This window comes from Cheilinus undulatus, linkage group 3 (genome assembly GCF_018320785.1).
Source record: "Cheilinus undulatus linkage group 3, ASM1832078v1, whole genome shotgun sequence".
Taxonomy (NCBI): Eukaryota; Metazoa; Chordata; class Actinopteri; order Labriformes; family Labridae; genus Cheilinus; species Cheilinus undulatus.
In genome coordinates, this window is record NC_054867.1 from 55,491,728 (window position 1) to 55,514,229 (window position 22,502).

Below are 22,502 nucleotides of genomic sequence, written 5' to 3' on the forward strand. Positions count from 1 at the left end.
TCTGTTTGACAGAAGGTCAGTCGTCAGGATGAATATGAGAAAAGAAACATCTGAGACACAAACAAGTCATGAGGTCATATTGATGAATGAAGACCAGCAGCAGAAACACAGAAAACCACAAAGAGACAGACGATAGCTGTGATCAGAGGTCCGGCTCAGAACGACCCGGCTTTGTCTAACCGATGTCGTACGGGTCTGTTAATCCCGCCCTGACTCCACGGATAATCCAGAGCAGTTTGTCGCCACATCTGGTAACGTTTGGAGCTGTTTGTGTGTTGCTGTGTTTCTGTGTAGGGACAGGAAGACATTAAGAGAGGGAGGGCCCAGCGCTTTAGCCTGGGGGTTTGAATAAACGGGACCCTCATCTACACAGACAAACAGAGAGGAGCCTATCTGTCCTGCTGCTGATGTTTTTAGATATCCTAGAGCTCCTAACATTTTAGAGCAGCAACAGAGAGAGAACATGCTTTAATAGAACCTCCTTAGCTTAAGCCGGGTCGTCCTGGTGACCTGAATGAAACCGCTGTGACCTCCAACTCCAAGAACAGTGTTTGTGTTACTGTTCTTGGCGTGCATTTGGGGTTATTTTGACCTGGAGTGTCCCAGCTATGGCCCACAGATCATATTTAATCAGCAGTTCTAAAATTGAAATGAAGCCTGGCCTGCAAACTGTAGACCAGTGGTTTTCAAACTTTTTTCACCCAAGGCACACCTAAGGTTAAGCCATAATCTCAAGGCACACCATATTCATATCAATTCAAAATAGACTTTTAAATAATATAACAGTCAAGGTGGCCCATAAGGGGGGATAAAGGGGAGAGGTTTCTGGGGCCCAGACAACTGGGGATGGCAAAAGTGGGCAAAAGGTGCCTGAAAGGTGGCAAAAATTGGTTAAAGTGATGATAAAACATGGCAAATTTGGGTAAATAGTGGCAAGACAAAGTCAAAAATGATTAACAATTGGCATAAAGGGACAAAAAATTGGTTAATAGTGGCAAAACATGTTAAAAGTGGCAAAAAGGTGACAAAATATGTTACAAGTGGCAGAAAAGTGGCAAAAAAGGGTTAAAGTTGCTAAAACGTGGTAAAAAGTGCTGAAAAAATTGGCAAAAAATGTCCAAGTAATAGCAAAAGTAGGCAAAAAATGTCAAAAAGTAGCAAAAATGGGTTACAAGTGGCCAAAATGGTTAAATATTGTGAAAAGGTGGTTAAAATGGTTTAAAAGGGATTTAAAAAATGGGCAAAATTAGGGCAAAAAAAGTGGCCAATCAAAGGCAAAGTGAATGAAAATTAGCAGGAACGTGGCAAAAATGGGTTGAAAGTGTCTAATAGGGGACAAAATAGGTTACAAGTGGCAGAAAAATGGCAAAAAAGGGTTAAAGTTGCTCAAACGTGGTAAAAAGTGATGAAAAAATTGGCAAAAAATGTCCAAATAATAGCAAAAGTAGGCAAAAAACATCAAAAACGTAGCAAAATTGGGTTACAAGTGGCCAAAATGGTTAAATATTGTGAAAAGGTGGTTAAAATGGTTTAAGGGTGATTAAAAAAATGGGTAAAATTAGGCAAAAAAGTGGCCAAACAAAGGCAACTTGAGTGAAAATTAGCAAGAAGGTGGCAAAAATTGGTTGAAAGTGTCAAAAAGGTGACAAAAGTGGTTACAAGTGGCAGAAAAGTGGCAATAAAGGATTAAAGTTGCTAGCCCAGCCCAGAGCCAAAAGTTTATGACAACAACAAACTCAAAAACAAACATGGCGACTGTGAAGGAGGTGTTGATAAGGTACCTCTTGCATAAAAGACAAAAAAGGAGGCAGCATTTCTAACCAACTCACACGACTTTTCCTCAAAAAGTTCCACCATTGTTATTTCTTCTTCGTGTCTCACTAGAGCTACGTATCGGGTAGTGACAGCAACACTGTCCCCACGGTTTCCGGTGGTACTTTTCCGTTTGGCCCGTATCCGTAAGCTTTATGGAAACGTGCAGAAATATGGACGAAATGAACGCGGAGCACGGACAGAAGGCTCCGTTCGTATCCATATCCGGATTTAACGGTGACCATCAATGGGGCTGCCATCCAAGTGGCAGTTTTTTTTTTTAAATAGTCAACAGAAATCCTACTTTTAGTACGTTTTTCTTACTAAATATGAGAATGACATAAAAATTATGACTCCCTTCAATACAACAATTCCTATCAAATTTACAAAAACATAAGATCAGGAGCTGAAGAAAAAATTGCACATCATATCAGGATTTATATCTTGAACACCATCATGTATCTTAAGACAGAAAACCTGATACCAGCTCTGAACCTGTAAGGAGGACTTGTAGCTCCGTGAACCTCGTCTCCTGATCGGCGAGTTGATTAGAGGTCAGCTGGGAGCGTGTCCCGTGTTCTCCGTCTGTCCCACATCTGGAACCGGTCTGCTCTGGCCTGCTCTCCTCCTAAACATGTGGAGGAAGAGGAGAAGTGTTCTCCGTGAACCCTGAAAGCTATAATTGAAGCAGTTCCTGTCTAATCAGATCCTCCTTCTCCTCTTCCTCACTTCCTTCCTCCTCTGCTGATTACGTCTCCCATCATCCTTCACTCCCCCCCCCTCCCCCTTCCTTATCCAGCTCTGAATCTGAGGCTGAGCAGCCTCCTTTTATTCCTCCTTGTGTCCTCTCCTCCCTCCCTCTTTCCTTCCCTGCAGCGAGTGATGAATTACTGTTGATGTTCAGCTAACCCAGGCTGCAATTAGCTGTCTGATTACCCACTCAGTCTCCATGTTTGGGGATTCCCGAGGGAAAGTCAGGGCTTAAGAGTTCACATTTCTACATTTTAATCCACGTCTTTTCTCCGTTTTTGTTTCTAAAGTCTAAGAAGTGACTTTCATCAACATTCAGGGTGTTGTTGAAATCAAACATCTGCTCCTTCCTCCTTTCTGTCATGAATAATGATCGTCTTTTATCTCCTCTCTCCTGTTTCTGGTCTTTTCTTCAGTTGTTTACCGATGTGGCTCAGTCTGAGCTTCCCTCAGGCTTTTTGCTTGTGTGTTTCAGAGGGGGATAATGATTATTATAGTGAGAAACACCTGGCTGCAGGAAGGAAGAAAAGTGTCTCTTTAGTCTGTCTGTTTGAAAAATGATCAGCTGTAAAGAACCAGGGTTTGGCTCGTGGCGATGGGCGGGGTCACTGTTGGAGAAAAGTTACTCGACTCTGACGGTCCAAAGAGGTGAGGTAAAACATGCAGACACGGATGCAGTCAGAGCAGTGCCAGTATAAAGTTCAGAGAGAGTCGTCTGTAAAGATGGGACAGGATGGAGCCTAGGAAGCTGGGTTTGAGATTCATCTCTGCACATTTCATATCTCATTTATCAAAACCCAGCTGTTTTCAAAATGGCAAACTGAATCAGGTAAGATCTTCAGATGGCTTGATGGGAGCTGCAACCATCGCAACGACGTTCTAAAACGTTCTGTTGATCGGTCCAATCTGGACTTTACACATCCGTCTGTGTGCTGGCTCCTGCTCCACTGACTCCAGACTCAGTCCAGTCCTTGTGAAGCTCCCCTAAGTTCTTGATCTTTGTTTGACAATCCTCTGAAGGCTCATCCCCTCCTTAACCATCTCTGATCCAGCCTCTGAGAACAGCCTGACCTTTCAGCAGTGACCTTCTGTGGCTTACCCTCCTTAAACATCTCTGATCCAGCCTCTGAGAACAGCCTGACCTTTCAGCAGTGACCTTCTGTGGCTTACCCTCCTTAAACATCTCTGATCCAGCCTGTGAGGACAGCCTGACCTGTCAGCAGTGACCTTCTGTGGCTCACCCTCCTCATATATGCTCTGATCCAGCCTGTGAGGACAGCCTGACCATTAGTAGGGACCTTCTGTGGCTCACCCTCCTCATATATGCTCTGATCCAGCCTGTGAGGACAGCCTGACCTGTCAGCAGTGACCTTCTGTGGCTCACCCTCCTTAAACATCTCTGATCCAGCCTTTGAGAACAGCCTGACCTTTCAGCAGTGACCTTCTGTGGCTTACCCTCCTTAAACATCTCTGATCCAGCCTTTGAGAACAGCCTGACCTTTCAGCAGTGACCTTCTGTGGCTTACCCTCCTTGAGGAGAATGGCAGTGATTGTCATTAGGGCTGAACGATCTGCAAAAATAATCTAATTGTGATTTTTTTTCCCCCAAATATTGTGATTTAACATGCGATTATTCTTGGGTTGATCTTGGGTGTTTTTCAACAAATTCAAGCAATAAACAATTCCACAAAGACCATGTGTATTGAAAACAATGAAATTATTTCCAAAGCAACTACTCCATAGTAGCATGAATCTGAACATGAGGGTGCAACAAGCCTTAGGTCTATAAAGGAGGCGGCTGGGGTGGAGGAGGTGAGGCTGGCTACAAGCTGGGGTCTGACTTTAGTGCAGTAACACTAGGCTTCATCAGTTTTAGATAGAAGGAGCTAACTAGTTTTGCTTGTATTGCAAATGATATGTCATTTGCTTTGTTTAAGGACATTCTCATTTTTCTGTCACTCATTTTGATTCAGAAAAAAACATACAAAAAACACAAAAAGGAGGATTTTTGTAAACATTATAAAAAAATTAGACTTAATTGTTTGCATAATGTACATAAAATCTCTGCCGCTGCAAATAATTGGTGTGCTGTCACATTTGAAGTCAAAGAAATATTGCAACTTCTGCGATTTGACAATTGCAGCAGGCCTTATTGTGATTAAAGCTAATTTGCGATTTGTTGCCCAGCCCTAGTTATTGGTTATGTCAGCAGTCTTTCTCATGATTGTAGTTGTGTGCACTGAACCAGGGTGAGAGAAAAATAATCAATAAACTGTGTCTTAAATGACTATGTGGTTATTTATGTGTTAAATCTTCCAGGTGTCAGACTCATTTGCATGTTAATTTGCATGCATGTGTCCTTTTGAGGTGACGGCTCAATGCTGTCATGGCACCATGAGGACTGCATTCATTTTTTTGTGCTTGTGCAATGATAATAACCTATTGTAAATATTGAACATGTTTAACATGTGTGATCTTGAGTTGGAGCCTCTGATCAGGTCAGTGAGGGAAAAAGGTCACTCCTAACGCCCCACAGGATGATCTTGTATGATAGTCTTTAGAACCATCTGATAATGGGCCTTTGCTGACTTGGATTGAGGTGGACAGTCGGCATGCTTATCTTGTAGTGTGGGGTCTGCTTCATCTGAAGGAGTGACCATCATAACAGAACAAATGCTGCAGTCTGACCCAGCTTCACCCACACAGTGATGGACAGACTCCTGTTTACATGGCGTGCTCTTTGCAGCGCGTTTTTAGCGTTTTCATGTTTCTGAGAGCAGGTTTCTCTCCTTGAAATCAGAGTTGGTTTCTACAACACCTATCCATTTTTGGACTCGGTGTGATTCTGCAGGAAAAGTTGCACCAAAACAAACTTTTTCTTGAGGTTGGGGGTTTTTATGGCTGTGCAGCCAATCAGGAAGTCTGCTGTGAGCCGTCACTGAAACCCCTTCCCCTTGATTTTAATTAGCCTCCCATTTCATGCTGCCAGCGGGGCATGTGTGCACCCAGCAGCACGTAAACCCCTAAAAGTTAAAGGTCAGCAGTGGAGGAAAACTAAGGGAGCATATGTAAGGACAGAGAAATCACAGGATTAAACTCTGAGTGTTTTTATCTGTAATAGAGGATTTTCAGGATGTTTTTCTTGAACGTTTCTTCAAACGTTCTGTCTGATCCTCACTTCAAAAGGATGCTGGGGGTTTCGCCTCCTTGTTTGTGAGTGTTTTAAGGTCTGGGGAATGTGTTCTGGCAATGAGGCTCTTCACAGTCCATAATTACTAACGTGTGTTTGTGAGGACAGGTTGTTAAGGTACAGTCACCACTAACAAGCTCGGCACACTTTCTTCAGCACACACCGGCTCAGTAGGGGGTCGTCTGATTGGTTACAGGTGTGGTTGTGTGGTTGTTAGTGTGACCACAGCCTGACACCTCCGTAACGAGGCTGACCAACAGGGTCAGAGCCGTAAACCTGCTCCAGCACTCCTCCTTGGCTTTGTGTCACCATGAGAAAAGGATTCTGGGTAACTGTAGCTCAAAGAAAGTGTCAGATTATCTCGCTCTTCTTCATGTGTTACTTTATCTGTCGTCTTTGTGTTTGAAAATAAAAGCTGCAGGGTGGAGCTTTGAGAGGATATCCACTGACTTTGACTTTACTCCTCCGGCCTCTTTAAGAGAAGAAAAACCTAAATCCTGAGATTTTTTTTTTTTTAAAGATCTCTAAAGCTGACGTCATCTGGTGGAGCCTAACAGGTTTCTCATTACATTAAAGTTAGTGGAGCAGATGGATTTAGAGTTAGTGTCATCAGCAGGCTTTATAGTTTGGTACTTAGAGGCACAGAAACAGAATAAATTTCCTTCTGTCTGTGTTGGGTATAGTTTTAATCTCAGGTCTGCTTACAAGCTGCACAAATCCCACGGAGTAGCAGAATGAAGTCCAGCAGAAGCTCTATGATGAGATTCATCACTGTTTAACCTTGTGCATGTATGCATCTGGCAGCATCATGAGCAACTGCCACCACTGTGCTCCACAGAGGGGATGGTGTGTTTGTGGCAAGGTTGTTAGAGTTAACTAAAACTAACTAGATAACTAAAATTCAAAAATCATTTTAGTTAACTGAAACTAACTAAAACTAAGCTTTACCAACAAAAGGGAAACTAACTAAAACTGTATACTGCGCTTACAAAACTAACTAAAAAAAAATGGAGACAAAATCTCCTTAGTTTTAGTCTTTGACACAACCAGACTGACTGGCACCTACACCAGAGTCTGGGGAGTAAAATGGCCTGATCTGATTGGTTAAGACTTCACACAGTGGTAGTTTTATGTCTGGAGTTGTATTCAAGCATCATCATTAAGTAAATAAATGATAAATGAAGATTTGCCTGTTTTACACGTTCACTCATCATTGACGCAGCAGCATGTGACTGAAGGAGGGAATTGAACCCCAGACCTTTCTACAGAGCCACAGTCTCCACTTCTGTGTGCTTTTACAGCGTTCCTTCGTTCTCATTCTCCTCCTTGTTATATTGAACTTCATCTAAACAGGAGTGGAGGCAGCCCACTAGTTCTCTGAATCACTGTAAGTAGCCTCGATGGTTTAAGGCTCATGTTAAAATTGTTTGCTCTCTGTTTTAGGTGCAGTCTGGTGCAGATGGAGGTCGAAGGTTGGCCGTCACCCTCCGAGCTGACAGTGAGTTTCTCTTTGTTTCTATTGATTTAGTTTTTCTGAAATCTGTTGGAACTTTGCTTTCTATAAGGAAACATTTAAACTCTAGTGCCTTAGTTAGAGGGTTAATATTTCCAACTGAACTCAGAAATAAACCCACAGTTTATCTTCAACATCAGAGTCTCTGACAGTTTTATAAGGTGAGTCTTCAGTGAGATTTGAGGTCAATAAAACTCTTTAAAATCATAGTTTAAAATCAGTTTTAACTTCCTGTCACTAAGCAGGGGTCTCTGAAGACCCCTGTCCCCCCACATCTTCACACCCCTCCTTCCTCCTCCTCCTCCTCCTCCTCCTCCTCCTCCTTCGTCTTTTGTTCTTTTCTCCCTAAAAGTCAAGTTCCTGAGCCGTAGCCGATCCCTCCTCCCTCTTTTGTCCGTGACCATGAGCGAGGAGCTCATTCACGCTGCTCTTTGTGTGCAGATCTTGACCCCCCCCCCCGGTGGAAATTAAACTTTTCTACCTAAAATCATCGCATAAAATTGGAATCAAATTTAGAAACAGTGCACTGACAGTCATGATTTACCTATGTTATGAGCTGTTTTAAGTCATTTATTATTGCATGAGATGTGACGTCATCTCTCAGTATTTATTTTATTTTACTGTAGAAGACAACGCCATCGCACACAGACCTGCTGGGTCACACTGCTGCTCATCAGTATTTTATATTCCAGTTCCAAAGGAACCAACAAAAAGCAAATGTGTCCTTATGGTGAAAACATGAACAGGGAGCTAGACAGTCCAAACTTTATTTATCAGCTCCTTCACAGACTAAAACACTCTAAACCAGTGATACTCAACGCCTGGCTCTTTTATGTCTAAATTTACCTTAAAAAAATCAAAAAAAGGAAACTTTTATTTTGCCATTTTGCCACTTTTCACCTATTTAAGCTACCTTTTGCCATTAGATACCCCTTTTTTCCTTTTTTTGGGGCCATTTTGAAACTTCTTTTGCCACTTATTCCCCATTTATTCCACTTTAATCCAATTTTGCCAGTTTTCACAATTTTTTGCCACTGTTTGCCCATTTTTGTCTTAAACCATTTTTTGCCGCTTTTTGTCTATAAAAGCTACCTTTTGCCATTAAATACCACTTGTTTGTTTTTTTTCAAAATTTTTGCAATTTTTTCCCATTTTTGCTCTTTTCACCATTTTTTACCCATTTCTGCCCATTTAAACTACCTTTTGCCATTGCATACATCTTGTTTCCTATTTGGTGGCTCCGGCATCTGGTCCGGATGCCTCCTGGACGCCTCCCAGATGAGGTGTTCCGGGCAAGCCCCACTGGGAGGAGACCCCGGGGAAGACCTAGGGAGACTGTCGCTCGGCTGGCCTGGGAATGGCTTGGGATCCCCCAGGAAGAGCTGGATGAAGTGGCTGGGGAGAGGGAAGTCTGGGTCTCACTGCTTAGGCTGCTGCCCCCGCAACCCAATCTCGGATAAGCAGAAGAAGATGGATGGATGTTTTCTATTTTTTTGCCCATTTTGCCTCTCTTGACTGCTTTTTGCCACTTTTTAGTCACCTATCACACGTTTTATACCACCTTTAGACCATTTTTTGCCACCTCTAACTCATTTTTTCCCACTTCTCACCCATTTTTGCTGCTATCTGACCATTTTTTCACTTTTTCTCCCCATTTTCGCTTCTTTTCACAATTTTTTTGCCACTGTTTGCCTGTTTGCCCATTTTTGTCTTTTTTAACCATTTTTTGACACTTTTCATCCAAAAAACTACCTTTTGCCATTACATGCATCTTGTTTCCTATTTCTTTTTTCACATTTTTGCCACTCTTCACTGCTCTTTGCCCATTTTAGTCACTTTTCACTCATTTTTTTGCCACTTTTAGACCATTTTTTGCCCCCCTCTAACTCATTTTTTTCTCACTTGTCACACATTTTTGTTGCTTTTTGACAATTTTTGCCACCTTGAACTTATTTTTATTACTGCTTCAAGCCATTTCTGCCACTTTTATCCCATTTTAGCCCATTTAAGCTACATTTTGCCATTAAATACCACTTTTTACAACTTTTTGCCCATTTTTGACACTTTCTTCAACTTTTACCCATTTTTTGACAGTTTTATCCCATATTCGCCCTATTCCACCATTTTTCTCCCCATTTTCACCCATTTAAGCTACGTTTTGTCATTAAATACACATAATTTTCTAGTTTTTGCCCATTTTAGCCACTTCTTTTGCCACTTCTATCCAATTTTTGCCCTTTTTCACCATTTTTTGCCACTTTTTGCCCATTGAAGATACCTTTTGGTATTAAATACTGCTTGTTTCTTCTTTTTTCCCCTGTTTTTGCCACTTCTTTTTGCTACTTTTATCCCATTTTTGCCCATTTTTTAATCACTTTTCACCCATTTCAACTACCTTCTGCCACTAAATACCACTTGTTTCCTATTTTTTGCCCATTTTTGCCACTCTTGACTGCTTTTTGCCCATTTTAGTAACTTTGCCACAGTTTTCGCCCCTTTTCATCCATTTTTGTTGCTTTTTGACCATTTTAGCCACCTTGAACTTATTTTTCTTGCTACTTCAAGCCATTTTTGCCCCTTTTCACCACTTAGATTGTGGCTCTTTCAAAGGTATTTTTCAACACTGACTCTTTGGTTGAGCAGGGTTGAGTAACACTGCTCTAAACTCAGAAATAGGGGACAGAAACACACCTGCATCCTGTCTGCTCTGGTATCATCATAACTGATGTTTGCTAAGTAGTGATTTACTGTTTTACTCTGGTGTCTCCTCACAGTTACTGCCGTAAAGCAGGTGTTGTTGCTGTAATCCAGCTTGTACTCGAGACCACACTACCCGAGACCAAGACCATAAAAATCAGTTTTAAAAAACCACGACAAGGTTGAACAGTTAAAGATCATTCTCTCTTTAATTTTATTTTTCTTTTCAATAAATCTGACAGATAAAAACTCTTTCAAAACACAACATGCTAAAATCTCAAATCTTAACACATCTGTTCAACTAACTTCTTAAAAATAAATCCTTGTCCGTATTTAAAAGTCACTGACAGGCCTGGAATTATTTTAAATCTGTGAAATTTGAGATGTTTCTCTAGATTAGTCAGGTTAATGAGGCCTTAAGTGTTCAGAGGGATTTCTGACTAGAATAAGATGGACTGATGTCTGAGTTTTTGCAGGTGTAGCTGTTTGTTGTTTTAGCGAGTGCTTCTCCTTATTCTCACAATAATGAAGCTGAAGATAGCAGATCACTGCTGGTCTAGACCGGTCTTAATGGAAGATGCTGAGCCAGGCCAGTCTGAGACCAAGACAAGACCAAGACATTCAAAATGTGGTCTTGAGACCAGTCTCGAGTACTACAACACTACCAGCTTTCTATGCAGATAAAGCCAGAGCTGTGGCTGAGGAATTCCTGCTGTTTGAGTTCACACAGAACTGTAGAATTTATAAAAAAATATATATAAAATATAATCTATTATTATAAAATTAATCTGTAAATATCTGCATATCAGATATTGGCAAAAATCCTCTATCATACATCCCTAGTCCATTTTGGTTGTTGTCTAGCAATCTCTAGAAAGGATATCATGAAAACCAGCTGTGTTATCTCGAGATAACAGGATAAATTAGTGACATTTTTGAGATATTGAAATGTATTTATCACAGCTAAACTGAGTAAAATAAAATCTATGGGAGGATGTCCGCTTAGGGCCTCCATATATCATAAACTTTTTACCATTTTCAAGAAGGCACAGACTGAAAGTTTTTTAAAATCTTCACCTTTGAAAGAATTTTTCAAAAAGATGTATTTTGACCTAAAACGCTGGTTGCACATGAGCGGACAAAATGTGGCGCTTTATAAAATATCCGCCTCCGTGTGCAGCAGACCTCGGATAAGAAAAAGCCGCTTTAATGGTGTCTGATCTAAATCCACATTATGTCACGGCTGATGCGGAGGTCAGGAGTCAGGAGGTCATGTGACTTTAAAAAGATGACCTATCCTGTTTTAGAGAAGAAGAAAAGTGATGAAATCAGCAGCTTCAGGCTGACACGGAGGCGTTTTAGCATGACAATCGGAGCCACCTCTGCAGGAAACGACACACCTCACTGCTTCCTTTCCTTAGCACTGGGTGAATGGCGGAGGAAGAAGGAGGGCCAGGAGGGGTTTACTCCTCCCTCACTCTCAGAAAATTGAACAGAGTGACTTCTGACCCGTGTTACATCACTACAACGAGCTGATTTGACCTACAAATGATCAGGACATGCTTCGCCTGCTATTAAGAAAAGTAAAGATTGAACACTTCTTTTCTCAGATCAGTCGTTGTCTTTATGTTTGTAGAGGATCATAAATAAAAAACTTTAATCCACAGACTTTTATTCCCTAAGAAACAGAAATCAGGTGAAACAACCCAAAAACTTTAATTTTAAACTTTAGAAGATGAAGAAGTGTTTCTGAGGGCAGCCACCTTCATCTTCTCCTCCTTAAGCTGGGTGTGAAACTGAGGAAGAGGAGCAAAAAGAAACCAAACAATGCAGATTTTTCTCTTTTTCCAGCAGTGAACGCCTTCTTCGTCCCCTTTCATCCTCTTCTTCCTCCTTTCTTTTGTCTTACAAAGAAAATATGAAAACAAAGAGGAGCAGAAAAATGCCCAATCTGCGACCTTTCCCTCCTCTTCCTCCTCTTTATATCTTTGATAAAAGCTTCCCGATGGAGGAAGAGGAGCGTCCAGCCGTGACCTTCTGCTTTAGCCCTGAACATGACCCCGCTTTGAGGAGGTGAGAGGAAGAGGAGCACTGACTCGTGTCGTATCCCATGCTTTCTTGAAACCTCCTCTTCCTCAATCTTCTCTGTCCCTTTAAGCTCCGTCTTCCTCCTCCTCCTCCTCCTCACCTCAGTCGTCTTGGTCAAAGGGAGGAAAGAGGAGCAGTGAGTCGTGTCTGAGCTAACGCCCCCTTTTCTTTCTGCATCCTAAGTCCGGCTTTCCTCCACACATCCCTCACGGTTCATGGCTGGCTGCATCGCATCCTCCTCTTCCTCCGTTTTCTTCATCATGAGATAAAAAGAGTGAATTGGATGCACGGATCAGTAAATATGGGGGTTTAAAAAAACGTGACGGTGCGTTTTTTTTTTTTTTTTTAAAGGATCTATTGACTGGTCTTTGTTTCTTAAAATGCTTCTCATAGAAATTAAAGCAGATAAGCTTTTGATTGTTTTGGGGCTGATGAGGACAAAAGCTGAGATGTTTTTTTTTTTAAATGAAACAAGCATGCAGAAAATTCAAAAATGACTCAGATTTTTAAAACACAATACAAATGCAAATATGCAAACATGCAAATAAAAAAGTCCTCCAAAATGACAAAAACAGCTGCATTTACAGGAAACCTGCTGCAGATTCATAAATGATGCAAAATCCGAAGCATACATATTTAGAACACAGCTGCAAAAGCAAAATGCTGCAGAGAAAAAACACCCAGGTAATTCCAAAAAAGTCTGGATGTTGTGCAAAATTTGACGAAGACAGATCAGTGATTTACAAAACCTTTCAAACTAGATTCAGTTCAATTCAATGTTCAGTCTATTTTGGGAATATACACCCATTCTGACTTTTATGCATGCAACATGCTCCAAAAAAAGCTGGGACATGGGGCAAGAAAAGACCAGGAAAGTTGTGGAAAGCTCAAAAAATACCCAGAACATTCCATAGGTAAGTTTGATAACAGATAGTAGCGTGGTTGGATATAAAAGAAGCACCCCTGAGACGCTCACTCATTCAGAGTCACTGATGGTGCGAGGTTCTCCATTCTGTGGACACCTGAGTGGATAAATACGTTTATGATCAATGCATGCAAAAAGTTTGGAGCTCTCTCCATCTGCAGTCCCAAATATCATCTGAAGACTCAGAGAATGTGGAGAAATCTCTGCACAGAAGGGGAAAGGATGGAAATCAACACTGAAACCCTGTGACCTTTGACCCCTTAGGGGGTTAAAAACCAGCATCAATCTGCGATAGATATTCCAACATGAGCTCAGGAACACTGCAGAAAATCATGTCAGGGATCACAGTATGCCTCTGCGTCTATGAATGTAAGTTAAGACTCTGCCATGCAAAGATGAAGGCATTTATCAACAACATCCAGAAGCCCCGCCCACTTCTCTGGGCACATGCTCAGCTGAGACGGACTGACATAAAGTGGACAAGTGTGCTGTGGATTGACGAGTCCACAATTATTATTATTTATTTGATTTAGGCCGTCAAGTCGTCCAAACTAAAGAGGGAAAGGTCCATTAAGTTCAGAGCCAGTACCTGTGATGGTGTGGGGCTGCATTAGTGCCCATGAGTGCCTTACAGTGTAAATTTGATCATCTAAAAACTAAGAATGCTCAACAGCCTTTTTTCCATGACAAGGATGAGACTAAGACCAGCCAAAAATGGATCTCTGATGACTAAAACTAGACTAAAATGTAATTTGGTTTCTGTCAGACATTCAGAATCCATGATATTTCTCCACTGAGGATAAATCTGTCAAATACATCAACACAGCACATCTGTATCTATTCTGCCTCTCAGCTGTAGAAAGCAGGGACCCCAGGTTTGGCAGAGAACACACTACCACGGTTTGGTACCAGATAGCAGGAGAGTAAATGCTTGGACTGAAAGTTCAGACTAAAATGTGAGAAGTTCTAATGGACTTAAACTAGACTAGGACTATAAAAGGTAGAAATGACCAGAATGTGACTAAAACTGAAAGGCGTTTAATCTGAAGACTGAGAAAAAGTAGCGGTCACCCTGCATATATCCATTAAGGTACATGGAGGTTTTGGAGCAACATCTTTTTCAAGGACATCCCTGCTTATTTCAGCAAAGCAATCCCCGTTCACATTCTGCATGAGTCACAACAGAATGGCTTCACAGTAAAAGAGAGAGGGCACTAGACTGGCACAAAATAAAACAATGAAAACGTTGGGCTGTTGAGAAAGGGATGTTTAAGTTTGCTGCTCCCTTTATTTGTAGAATGGATAATAAAAAAACTTCAAACTTAATCAACCAAACTGACTGAATGCTCTTTAGAGGAGAGAGAATCACTGAGGCAGAAACATTTGGTGTCGGATGCCTCAATTCACGAATGTGGTCATTTTTTTTGCAGATTTTTACTTCTTAAAAATTGTGTTCATGCCTTTATTGATAGAGGAGAATAGTGGATAGAATAAGAACAGGGATGTGAGAAGGGAGCCCCAGGTTGGACTTGCACCCTGGCTGCCCATCTACCTGGCCACTAGGCCATCTGTGCCCAAAGTTTTTTATTTTACGACTAAATATCTTATTTTATGTTTTGCTGTGCATGACTGCTCTTTGTTTAAAACTATGTTAAGTGCCGCTGCCTTGGCCAGGACATTTTTGATCCCAACAGGATTTTCCTGGTTAAATAAATGTTAGATATATACAGTGCTTAAAAAATGTATTAGACCACCCTAACCCTGATCAAAGTAAGGTTTCTGCCACAGCTGCCCTAAATTAACAGCATTGGTAATTACCAAAATCATTTTTTATGTTTCTGCAATGGTTCATACACCAATATGTAGGAGCTCTTTAACCCAAATTATATTTTTAATGCTAAAATAGAATTATTATTGTTATCCATGAATTTTTAAATTTACTGATTTACAAAAAAACTGAAAAAATAGTAAAGCACATTAATATTTCTGATTAAAATGTCAAATTATAGTTATTTACTGTCATTCCTGAACAGAAAAATGAGTTTTAGTGGTTGAATGTTATGCTTGATTCATTTCTGACTTCTCAGAGAAGCCCAGTGAGCCGGCTCAAATTTGGGTGAATTCAGTTTGAAATTCCTCATTCCTGTTCAAAATGGTAAAACATGGAGAGCTGACTGAAAATGAAAGAGTCCGCATTAAAGCACTTCATGATGCTGGATGGTCTCTGAGACAGAGATGACAGCTGGTCTAACACATTTGTTAAGCACTGGATATAATAATTTTAATAATTTGAAGTGAGAACAATGTTTTAAGTTTAGCATTGTCGGGCAAAAACAAGGCTAAACTGTTGATGTGAAGCTAAAATAATAGTTTTTTAAGCTTGGCCTTGTTGTAGTTCCAAGAACAAGGCTAATGTGTTAATGTTCATGAAACTGTTGGCATGCTAGCTTAGCGCAGTCTTGCCTTACAATAACAACGCTAAACTGTTCATTTCAAGCTAGTGCTATCATATTTTTTTGCCAAGCCTTTCAGAAAGACTAAAAACAAAACCAAACTGTTCGTTTGAAGCTAGAAATAGCATGCTTTCTTAGCTTAGCCCTGTCTGTGTACCAAAACCAAATCAGTGCTAAACTGCTAACTTGAAGTTAGATCTAGCTTGGCCGTTCCTTAAGACAAACAACGAGGCTAACCTCTTAACATGAAAAAAGGCTGTGCTTGTTTTTTAATGAAATAAGCCTTAATTGTTTTTAAGTTTAGCTTTTTTTGTACCAAAAACAAAAACACTTCTGGGTCCTAACCAACAAAGAAGAATCAAGGCCTTGGGGACTTTCAGATTTACTTAGTGTGGGCTACTTAAACACGGCTATTAGGATTTAAATATGTGGTCCAATAGGAAACGATGTCACTTTCTGCACAATAGGCTCATTTGTATGACAGTTTTCCAGTAATGTGATGATTTGTCAAGGAAAATGCTCTTTAGCTGATCTCTCTCTCTCTCTCCTTCTGAATGTCTCTCGCCCTACAGATTGTTCACTGAACTACCCGTTGGGGAAACATGTGATCCACGAGGTCACCAACGTCTCCTTCAGTCACCTCGCCTGTGAGGACCAGGCTGCCGTGGTCGTCCACTGGTCCGCCAGCCCACTAGGTACCTGTCTGAGTCTTTACCTGTCTACGTGTTCATGTGTATTTGTGGCTGTTTGAGGAAGGGCGGAGCGTCAGGGAGGAGGAACAGGACACTAAAACCTTCAAAGTGCTCAAATCCGTAAGATTAGCCCGCTCTCTGTGGATGTGTGTCCCTTTGATCCGACCCGCAGAATAAGAAAGAGGATCACATCTCGCACTACAATACCACTGTTTGACCGTGAAGGAATGTGAGTGTCGCTGAGTGTAAGGTGAACCTCTCTGTCTGTGACAATACAGCCTGTTGTTTTTCACACAGACGGAGCAGCCTGGGTCTCTGAAGAAAAAATGTGTTAAATTTCCTCTCTGATGCCTCCTGAAACTCAGAAACTCGAGGAAGCAGTGGCAGTTTTTTTACATTTCAAACCTAAGACGCGTTAAACAAAGATAGAAGTACAACTCTTTTTCTAATTCAGTAAATTTCAGCGAGCTTTATTTTGAAAACATGTTAGTTCGGATCAATCATGCATGCTTTTTGTATACAGTAGCAGTATGGTAACTGTTATGTCTCTTAAAAAATCAAGATTTTAAAATATACAAGTAGTTTTTTCTTTTAAAACATGTGCAGCCAGTCCTGGTCATGGTGGATGTTTGGAGTTTGAAGCCCCTTTAACCCTCAGGCATCACTGGGACATTTTTGTCCATTTGGGCAAATTTTTCCTGTTTTTGTGCTCACCATTCTGGCCGTGTTAGTGCATATGGTCTAATTTTTTGTAACAAAGTTTCTTCCTAGGCAAATTTTTTAATTAAAATTTCAATTGCTCTAATAGGTCAGGGGAACACTGTGGAACAAATTTACTACCCTTTAAAGCCATTAACTGATTGAGTGCCAGCCCTTTTATAAAATGGGAAGTGCCTTGTGCCAGCGTTTTTGGCCATTTTGAGTCATCTTTCAAGACCCACAGAATATTTTGTACTATGACTCTGAAAACACAGAACAGCTCAAAAGAAAGAAGAAACTCTCTATTTCATCATGGAAAAAAAACGTTTGTTTGTAGCTTGTTCCGTTCTTGTTTTTCTGAAGTTGAATAGAGACTAGTTTCACCAAAAAGACCACTTTTTTTCTAGAAAGCTGAGAAAAATGCATTTTTGTGAAAGAGAGTCTGTCAAGCAGAACAGTGATTTGAATGTTATAATTTTGCCTTCAATGACATAAAGACACCTGAAAATTGTATTACAAATGTTATTTTATTGTAAAATAAATAACAATGCTTCCAGTCACTGTCATTCACACTCTGGAACTGGACGGCCTCCACAGGACCCCCCTATACGTCCACGTCCTCTCCTGCTTGTCGCTGGCGAGAGGCTGCCTTATTTCTCTGACGCACGGGTGGGGGGGGCCTCACGGCATTCTTTAGCCTCTTTGCTGGCCGATCCCTGGATTCGCTGTCGTTAAGTTCAGTGTCGGTTTCAGTGAGTCAGCGATTTCTCAGGCAAAAATGTAAAGTTTCTTCCAGCATCTAAGTTAGAACTTTTAGCTTAGATTACCTCCGTAACGATCGCTCTGCTCTTTGACCCCAGGGTTTCCACCTCTGACGTTTGATCTACCGTCACTTCCGACTGTAGTGTTCCGCCTACATATCCCAGAAGCCCCAAAATTACTCACAGGGAGCGTGAGAGCGCCCCCTTGTGCCAGCCACCGAAGAAACATTTTGACGTATATATATGTCTATGGCACTCAATGAGTTAAGGACAAAAGTGTACACTTCCAAAAAACTGCTATAAAAACTTTATAGATTAATATTTTTTTCTGTTTTTTTTTTTGCATAAATCTCTTAAACAACTTCAGCTGTGCTCAAAACTACCAAACATTCAAGAATTTTAGGATTTTAACCCCTTAAATGCCAGTTTGATTACTTATGATGGCTGATTTTAGTGATGAACAGTAAAAATGACAAATTTGACAATTTTTCTCAAAAATAAAAGCATAATATTACAGAATGCATGATTAGATCATGCAATTTTTTTGAATGGGAGTCAATAGGACGTTTTTGTCCAGAAGTGACTTGAAAGGGTAGTAAATTTTAAATCAGATGCCACACAAAAAGTGACAATGCATCAAAATCAATATTTTGGCTAATGTTTGACATTACCCAGGACTGATTTAAACCCCCCCCCAAAAAAAAAAAAGTTGGGTCTTTACTTCTAAGAGACTCTTATTCCCTAAAATGCTCCTTTTATGCCCACTCATGTCACTGGCCTGTTTCTGTTTAACCTCATTAGTTGCTAAATGCTCCTCCTGCTGTTTTTCATTGGTACCACCTACTTTTCCAGCCTTTCCTCATCCCTACTTTATTAGATGCTGCCATCAAATTCAAAATGAGCTGATATTTTTCATGAAGTGGTAAAATGTCTCAGTTTAAACTGACATGTTTCTGTTCAGATATGATATGGATTTATAAGATCCGTTTTTATTGAAATTTCACACGATGCTCCAGCTTTTTGGGAACTGGGGTTGTAGATACACATGTTAAGCCTGGAGCACTCTTAAAGATTTTTAAAACCTTAACCTTTTTCTTCTATGAGAGACTAATAATGGCAGATTTAACAGTTTTGTTCTTGTGGTGTGTGTTGTGTTTGAAAGTTGTTGATGTTGGAGCCTGGATCAAGCAGATCTAACAGAGCAGAGGTTCCTCTGTCTGATAAATGTTTCTAAAATGAAGCTGATACCTGCAGAATCCTCCATGTTTGATACTGAAGAAAAGGAAAACTCCAGCCTGGTGTCACGCTGCAGCTGTCGTTAAAATGCAAAAACATCCCTGTCTGTCATCGGCTCTGCAGGAGAGACACACAGAGGTGTTCAGGAATCTGCCCGGAGACAGAAAAACCTGTTTCACCACTGCTGCTCTCTCTCGCTCTTTCACCTCTCTCTTCTTCTCTCCCTCACTTTTTCTCTTGCCCTTTTTCACACATGCACTCTCAAGTGTTTTGAACATTTCTGAAAATTTCCAGATAGGCTTCCTCTGAAAACTTTGTAATTCATCTGTTCACATTTAAACCTCACAGTGAGAGAGAGACGGTAGGGAACAGTTAGTTTAGTGTCTTTCCCACAGGAAATGCAAATAAATGCATGAACCACTGAACCAAACCAGTTAGATAAGATCCCGGTATAGTCTCTTGCATGTGATGAAACTGCATCTGTATACTCTGTGAATATGTCCACCATCTTGGATTTATTGTGAATGTAACACTGACTTCTACAGTGTCCTGTTGCATTTGCAGATTGCAATTCTGCAGCAGTCCTGTGATTAGGCTCTGCTGTCATTATGTCTTTGCTGATACTCTCAGCATTAAATCAGTGCTGCTGTGGTCAGCAGGATGTTTGTGAGGTTCTAGGCAGAATCAGTGGACCTACTTCAGATCTGAACTCCTGTTTTATTGAAGGCCATCATGAGTATCTCAGCCCTGCAGACCTGCTGTTTCTTTAGCTGAATTAGCATTGACGAAGATTCTTTTGGAAATAACAGACATCAAGAAGAATCCAGCGCCTGGTGTTCTTACTTTTTATTTGAATGTGAACTCACAATTAGGGCTGAAGATTCAGGAACATAATCTTACTGTGATTTTTTCCCCCCAGCATTGTAACTGTAGATGTCCTCTCTCTTAACTTGCTGAGTGAGGAGGCTGAAGTTTTGGAAATTCGCGTCTTCAGGGTCAAAACAAAGATCCAGGTATTCGGGATGCCTTGGATGGTGCCATCTAATCTGTGTCTGTGGATGGCAGGGGGGTGGAAGGTGTGGAGCAGTTCACCTACCTTTGAACCTTATTCCATCAACCCAGTAACTGTGAGGCTGCAGACTTGGACTCACATGTGGGGAGATGGGTTCTCTGAGGAAGACAGTGTGGCATTCCTGGTATCTGAGTCTTTCGGTCCTTGCTCCTTCTGGTCTTGCTGTACTCTAGTGAGGCCTGGATATTGATGATAGCCACAGGTGCCAGCTGGACTCCTTTGTGATGACTCCTCTGATGCTGACGTTCTCAGGAAAGTGAGGATGGGGAGGGTTGGCTGACAGATACGGCTGCGCTTTTATGGGCACCTGGCCTGATCCAGCAACCCATGCTGGGTGCCCAGGACCCAGTGGGCTAGTCCAGATATTGGGGGGCGGTGTAGAGGGGTCAGCTAGGAGGATACCTGGAAAGATGGGGCATGGACCTGGAGCAGGCCTTGCTATCAGGAGGTCAGAGCAGTCCAGGACAGAGGATGACAAAGTGCAGAAATTTTGTCTCTATGGATGTTTACTCTAATATTTTTTTCAGTAATTATTTCCAGCTATTCTAGATGAGATTTATGGTGTGTAATGGTTGTCAAAGTCTCTTTCATTCTTCCTCTCTCTCTGCCCTTTTCACCTCTTCCATCTCTAAAACTTTCTCCTGTTTTTCATTTTCTCTCCACCTCTCTCTTCCTCTATCTTTCTTCACTTTCTGTTTCCTCTCCTCCTCTTGCTTCTGTCCTTTTACCTTTATCTTTTTCCCCTCTACCTTGTCTTTGCATGTTTGCCTTCCTCTCTTTCTCTCTCTCTCTCTCTCCTCTCCCCACAGAGCTAATAAGAAAAACGTGTCCTTCCTGTGGATGTTAAGGTGTAATTACAGGACGGACGAGTTTTCAAAGAGCACAGTGGAGGAGGAAACGAGGAGGCAGGAGGAGATAAAAGACAACGAGAGAGGGGGATGAGATGAAACAAGGAGAAGAGGACAGGTGGAAAAAAGGAGAAAAAGGAAACCAGGAGAGGAGGAAATAAGAGAAAAGGGATGAGACAAGGAGGGGAGGAAAAGTTTGAAAGGAAATGAGATGAGGATAGGAAGCAAGGGAATAAGGAGAGGGAGAACAAACAAGGATAGGACAGACAGAAAGGAGATAAGGAGAGTAGAAGAGGAAATAGAAACAAAGAAAGGATGCTGTACTTGAAGGAGATGTAAATAAAGGTTTTAAAGTTTGGTGCATAGTTTTGTTGATAGAAAGAAGGATAAGGTGATGGAGGAAAGGAAAGAAGGAGATAAAGAAGGATGCTGACCCTCCTCTCTTTGTTTTTGTGTCTCTGCAGGAATCGAACACATTAAAGGCTTCAGAGTTTACCTAGAAGATAAAAATCCTGAAGGCAAACAGTGTCAGCATCTGATCCTTAAAGACCCTCGGCAGCTCAACTTCTCCTACAGGATCACGGTGAGGACAAAATTCACAACAGCTGCTATTCAAACTCTTCCTACTCGATGTGATCGTCTGTTGGCTGCTTCTGGTGCCTTTCTCTGTCGTCAGTCTTTTAAACCTCAGATGAGCTAAGACAAGAGAGAGACTTCAGATGGTGGCATGAATGCACGCCACAGCACAGGAAAGTCTAAAGTCTGGTGTTTGTTGGTTTTATTTTCACTTTTATTTGACTGAAATCACATCAGGTCTACAGCAGCCATGGTGAAAAGAAGAACATTGTCTTTAAATAAAAATGCAGTTACTTTGATTTAAATTTGTTTAATTGGAAATAAAGTTGCTGCTCTATGAATCTTCTCAGCTAAAAGTAAAAAACAATTTATATAAAATTCACTCTTGTACTGAGAAATTTGTTTTCAAACCTAAAGGGAGGGTTGATAATCATCGATAATCATCGATTATCGTTTACCAGGTGATTGATTCCTGTGCCACAGGCCTTCATAAAAAACAGAAGTTGACTGAGTGTGGTCCTAAAGAAAGCAGGGTGAAGATCGGACAGATTTTTTAAGCAAGATGAATCTTTCAGACACAAATAAGCTGATTTGATATTTCAGAGACATTTTAATATACCGGGTATTTAAAGATTTTTAAACAAATCGCTTGAACTGGTGAGTGGATCAGAAAATGTCACAGTTCTTACAAAGTGTTTCTGTGATATGGAAATATGTTTAATCTTTATTGTTTTTAATGTTATAATCCTAATATTTCTTGAATATTTTTAACATGCATGTCGGATTATTGACAGTCCAGCTTTACATCCAAGCCCTGTTGTTTTTAAACTGAAGTTAATCTACTCATAAATAAAATTGTTCTTCCATGTAGCTGTTCTAGATGTTTCAGGTACGAATGGATTTGAAAGCAACTAAAACATCTTTATGTTTTTATGATCAACCTAAAGGAAATGTTCAATTTTTTTGAATCTGAAAAAGACGGAACAGCCTTGGGGGATTTTTTTTTAAATATCAGATGAAGAAATGTTTAATTTATCCTTGGTGGGACGTTTGGGCTTTGCAGTTGCAGCAAGATAAAATGTTGGAAGTTTAAACAGAGCTAGGCAGAAAATAAGACATTCCGTGTAAAATATAAGTACAAAGTTCCACAAGTTATTAAAAAGTTTGAATTCAGAAAAAATGAATCAAAT

The 22,502-nt window shown here is 40.8% G+C and overlaps 1 protein-coding gene across 1 annotated transcript in view; it reads left to right on the forward strand.

Annotated features, from left to right (window-relative positions):
• Nucleotides 1–22,502, forward strand: part of il17rd (interleukin 17 receptor D) — a 49,894-nt gene that overhangs the window by 16,712 nt on the left and 10,680 nt on the right. Inside the window, exons 2-4 of the mRNA XM_041782993.1 lie at nucleotides 7,196–7,250; nucleotides 16,001–16,123; nucleotides 21,201–21,319. Coding sequence (XP_041638927.1) covers nucleotides 7,196–7,250; nucleotides 16,001–16,123; nucleotides 21,201–21,319 — 297 coding nt within the window. The remainder of the gene's footprint in view (nucleotides 1–7,195; nucleotides 7,251–16,000; nucleotides 16,124–21,200; nucleotides 21,320–22,502) is intronic.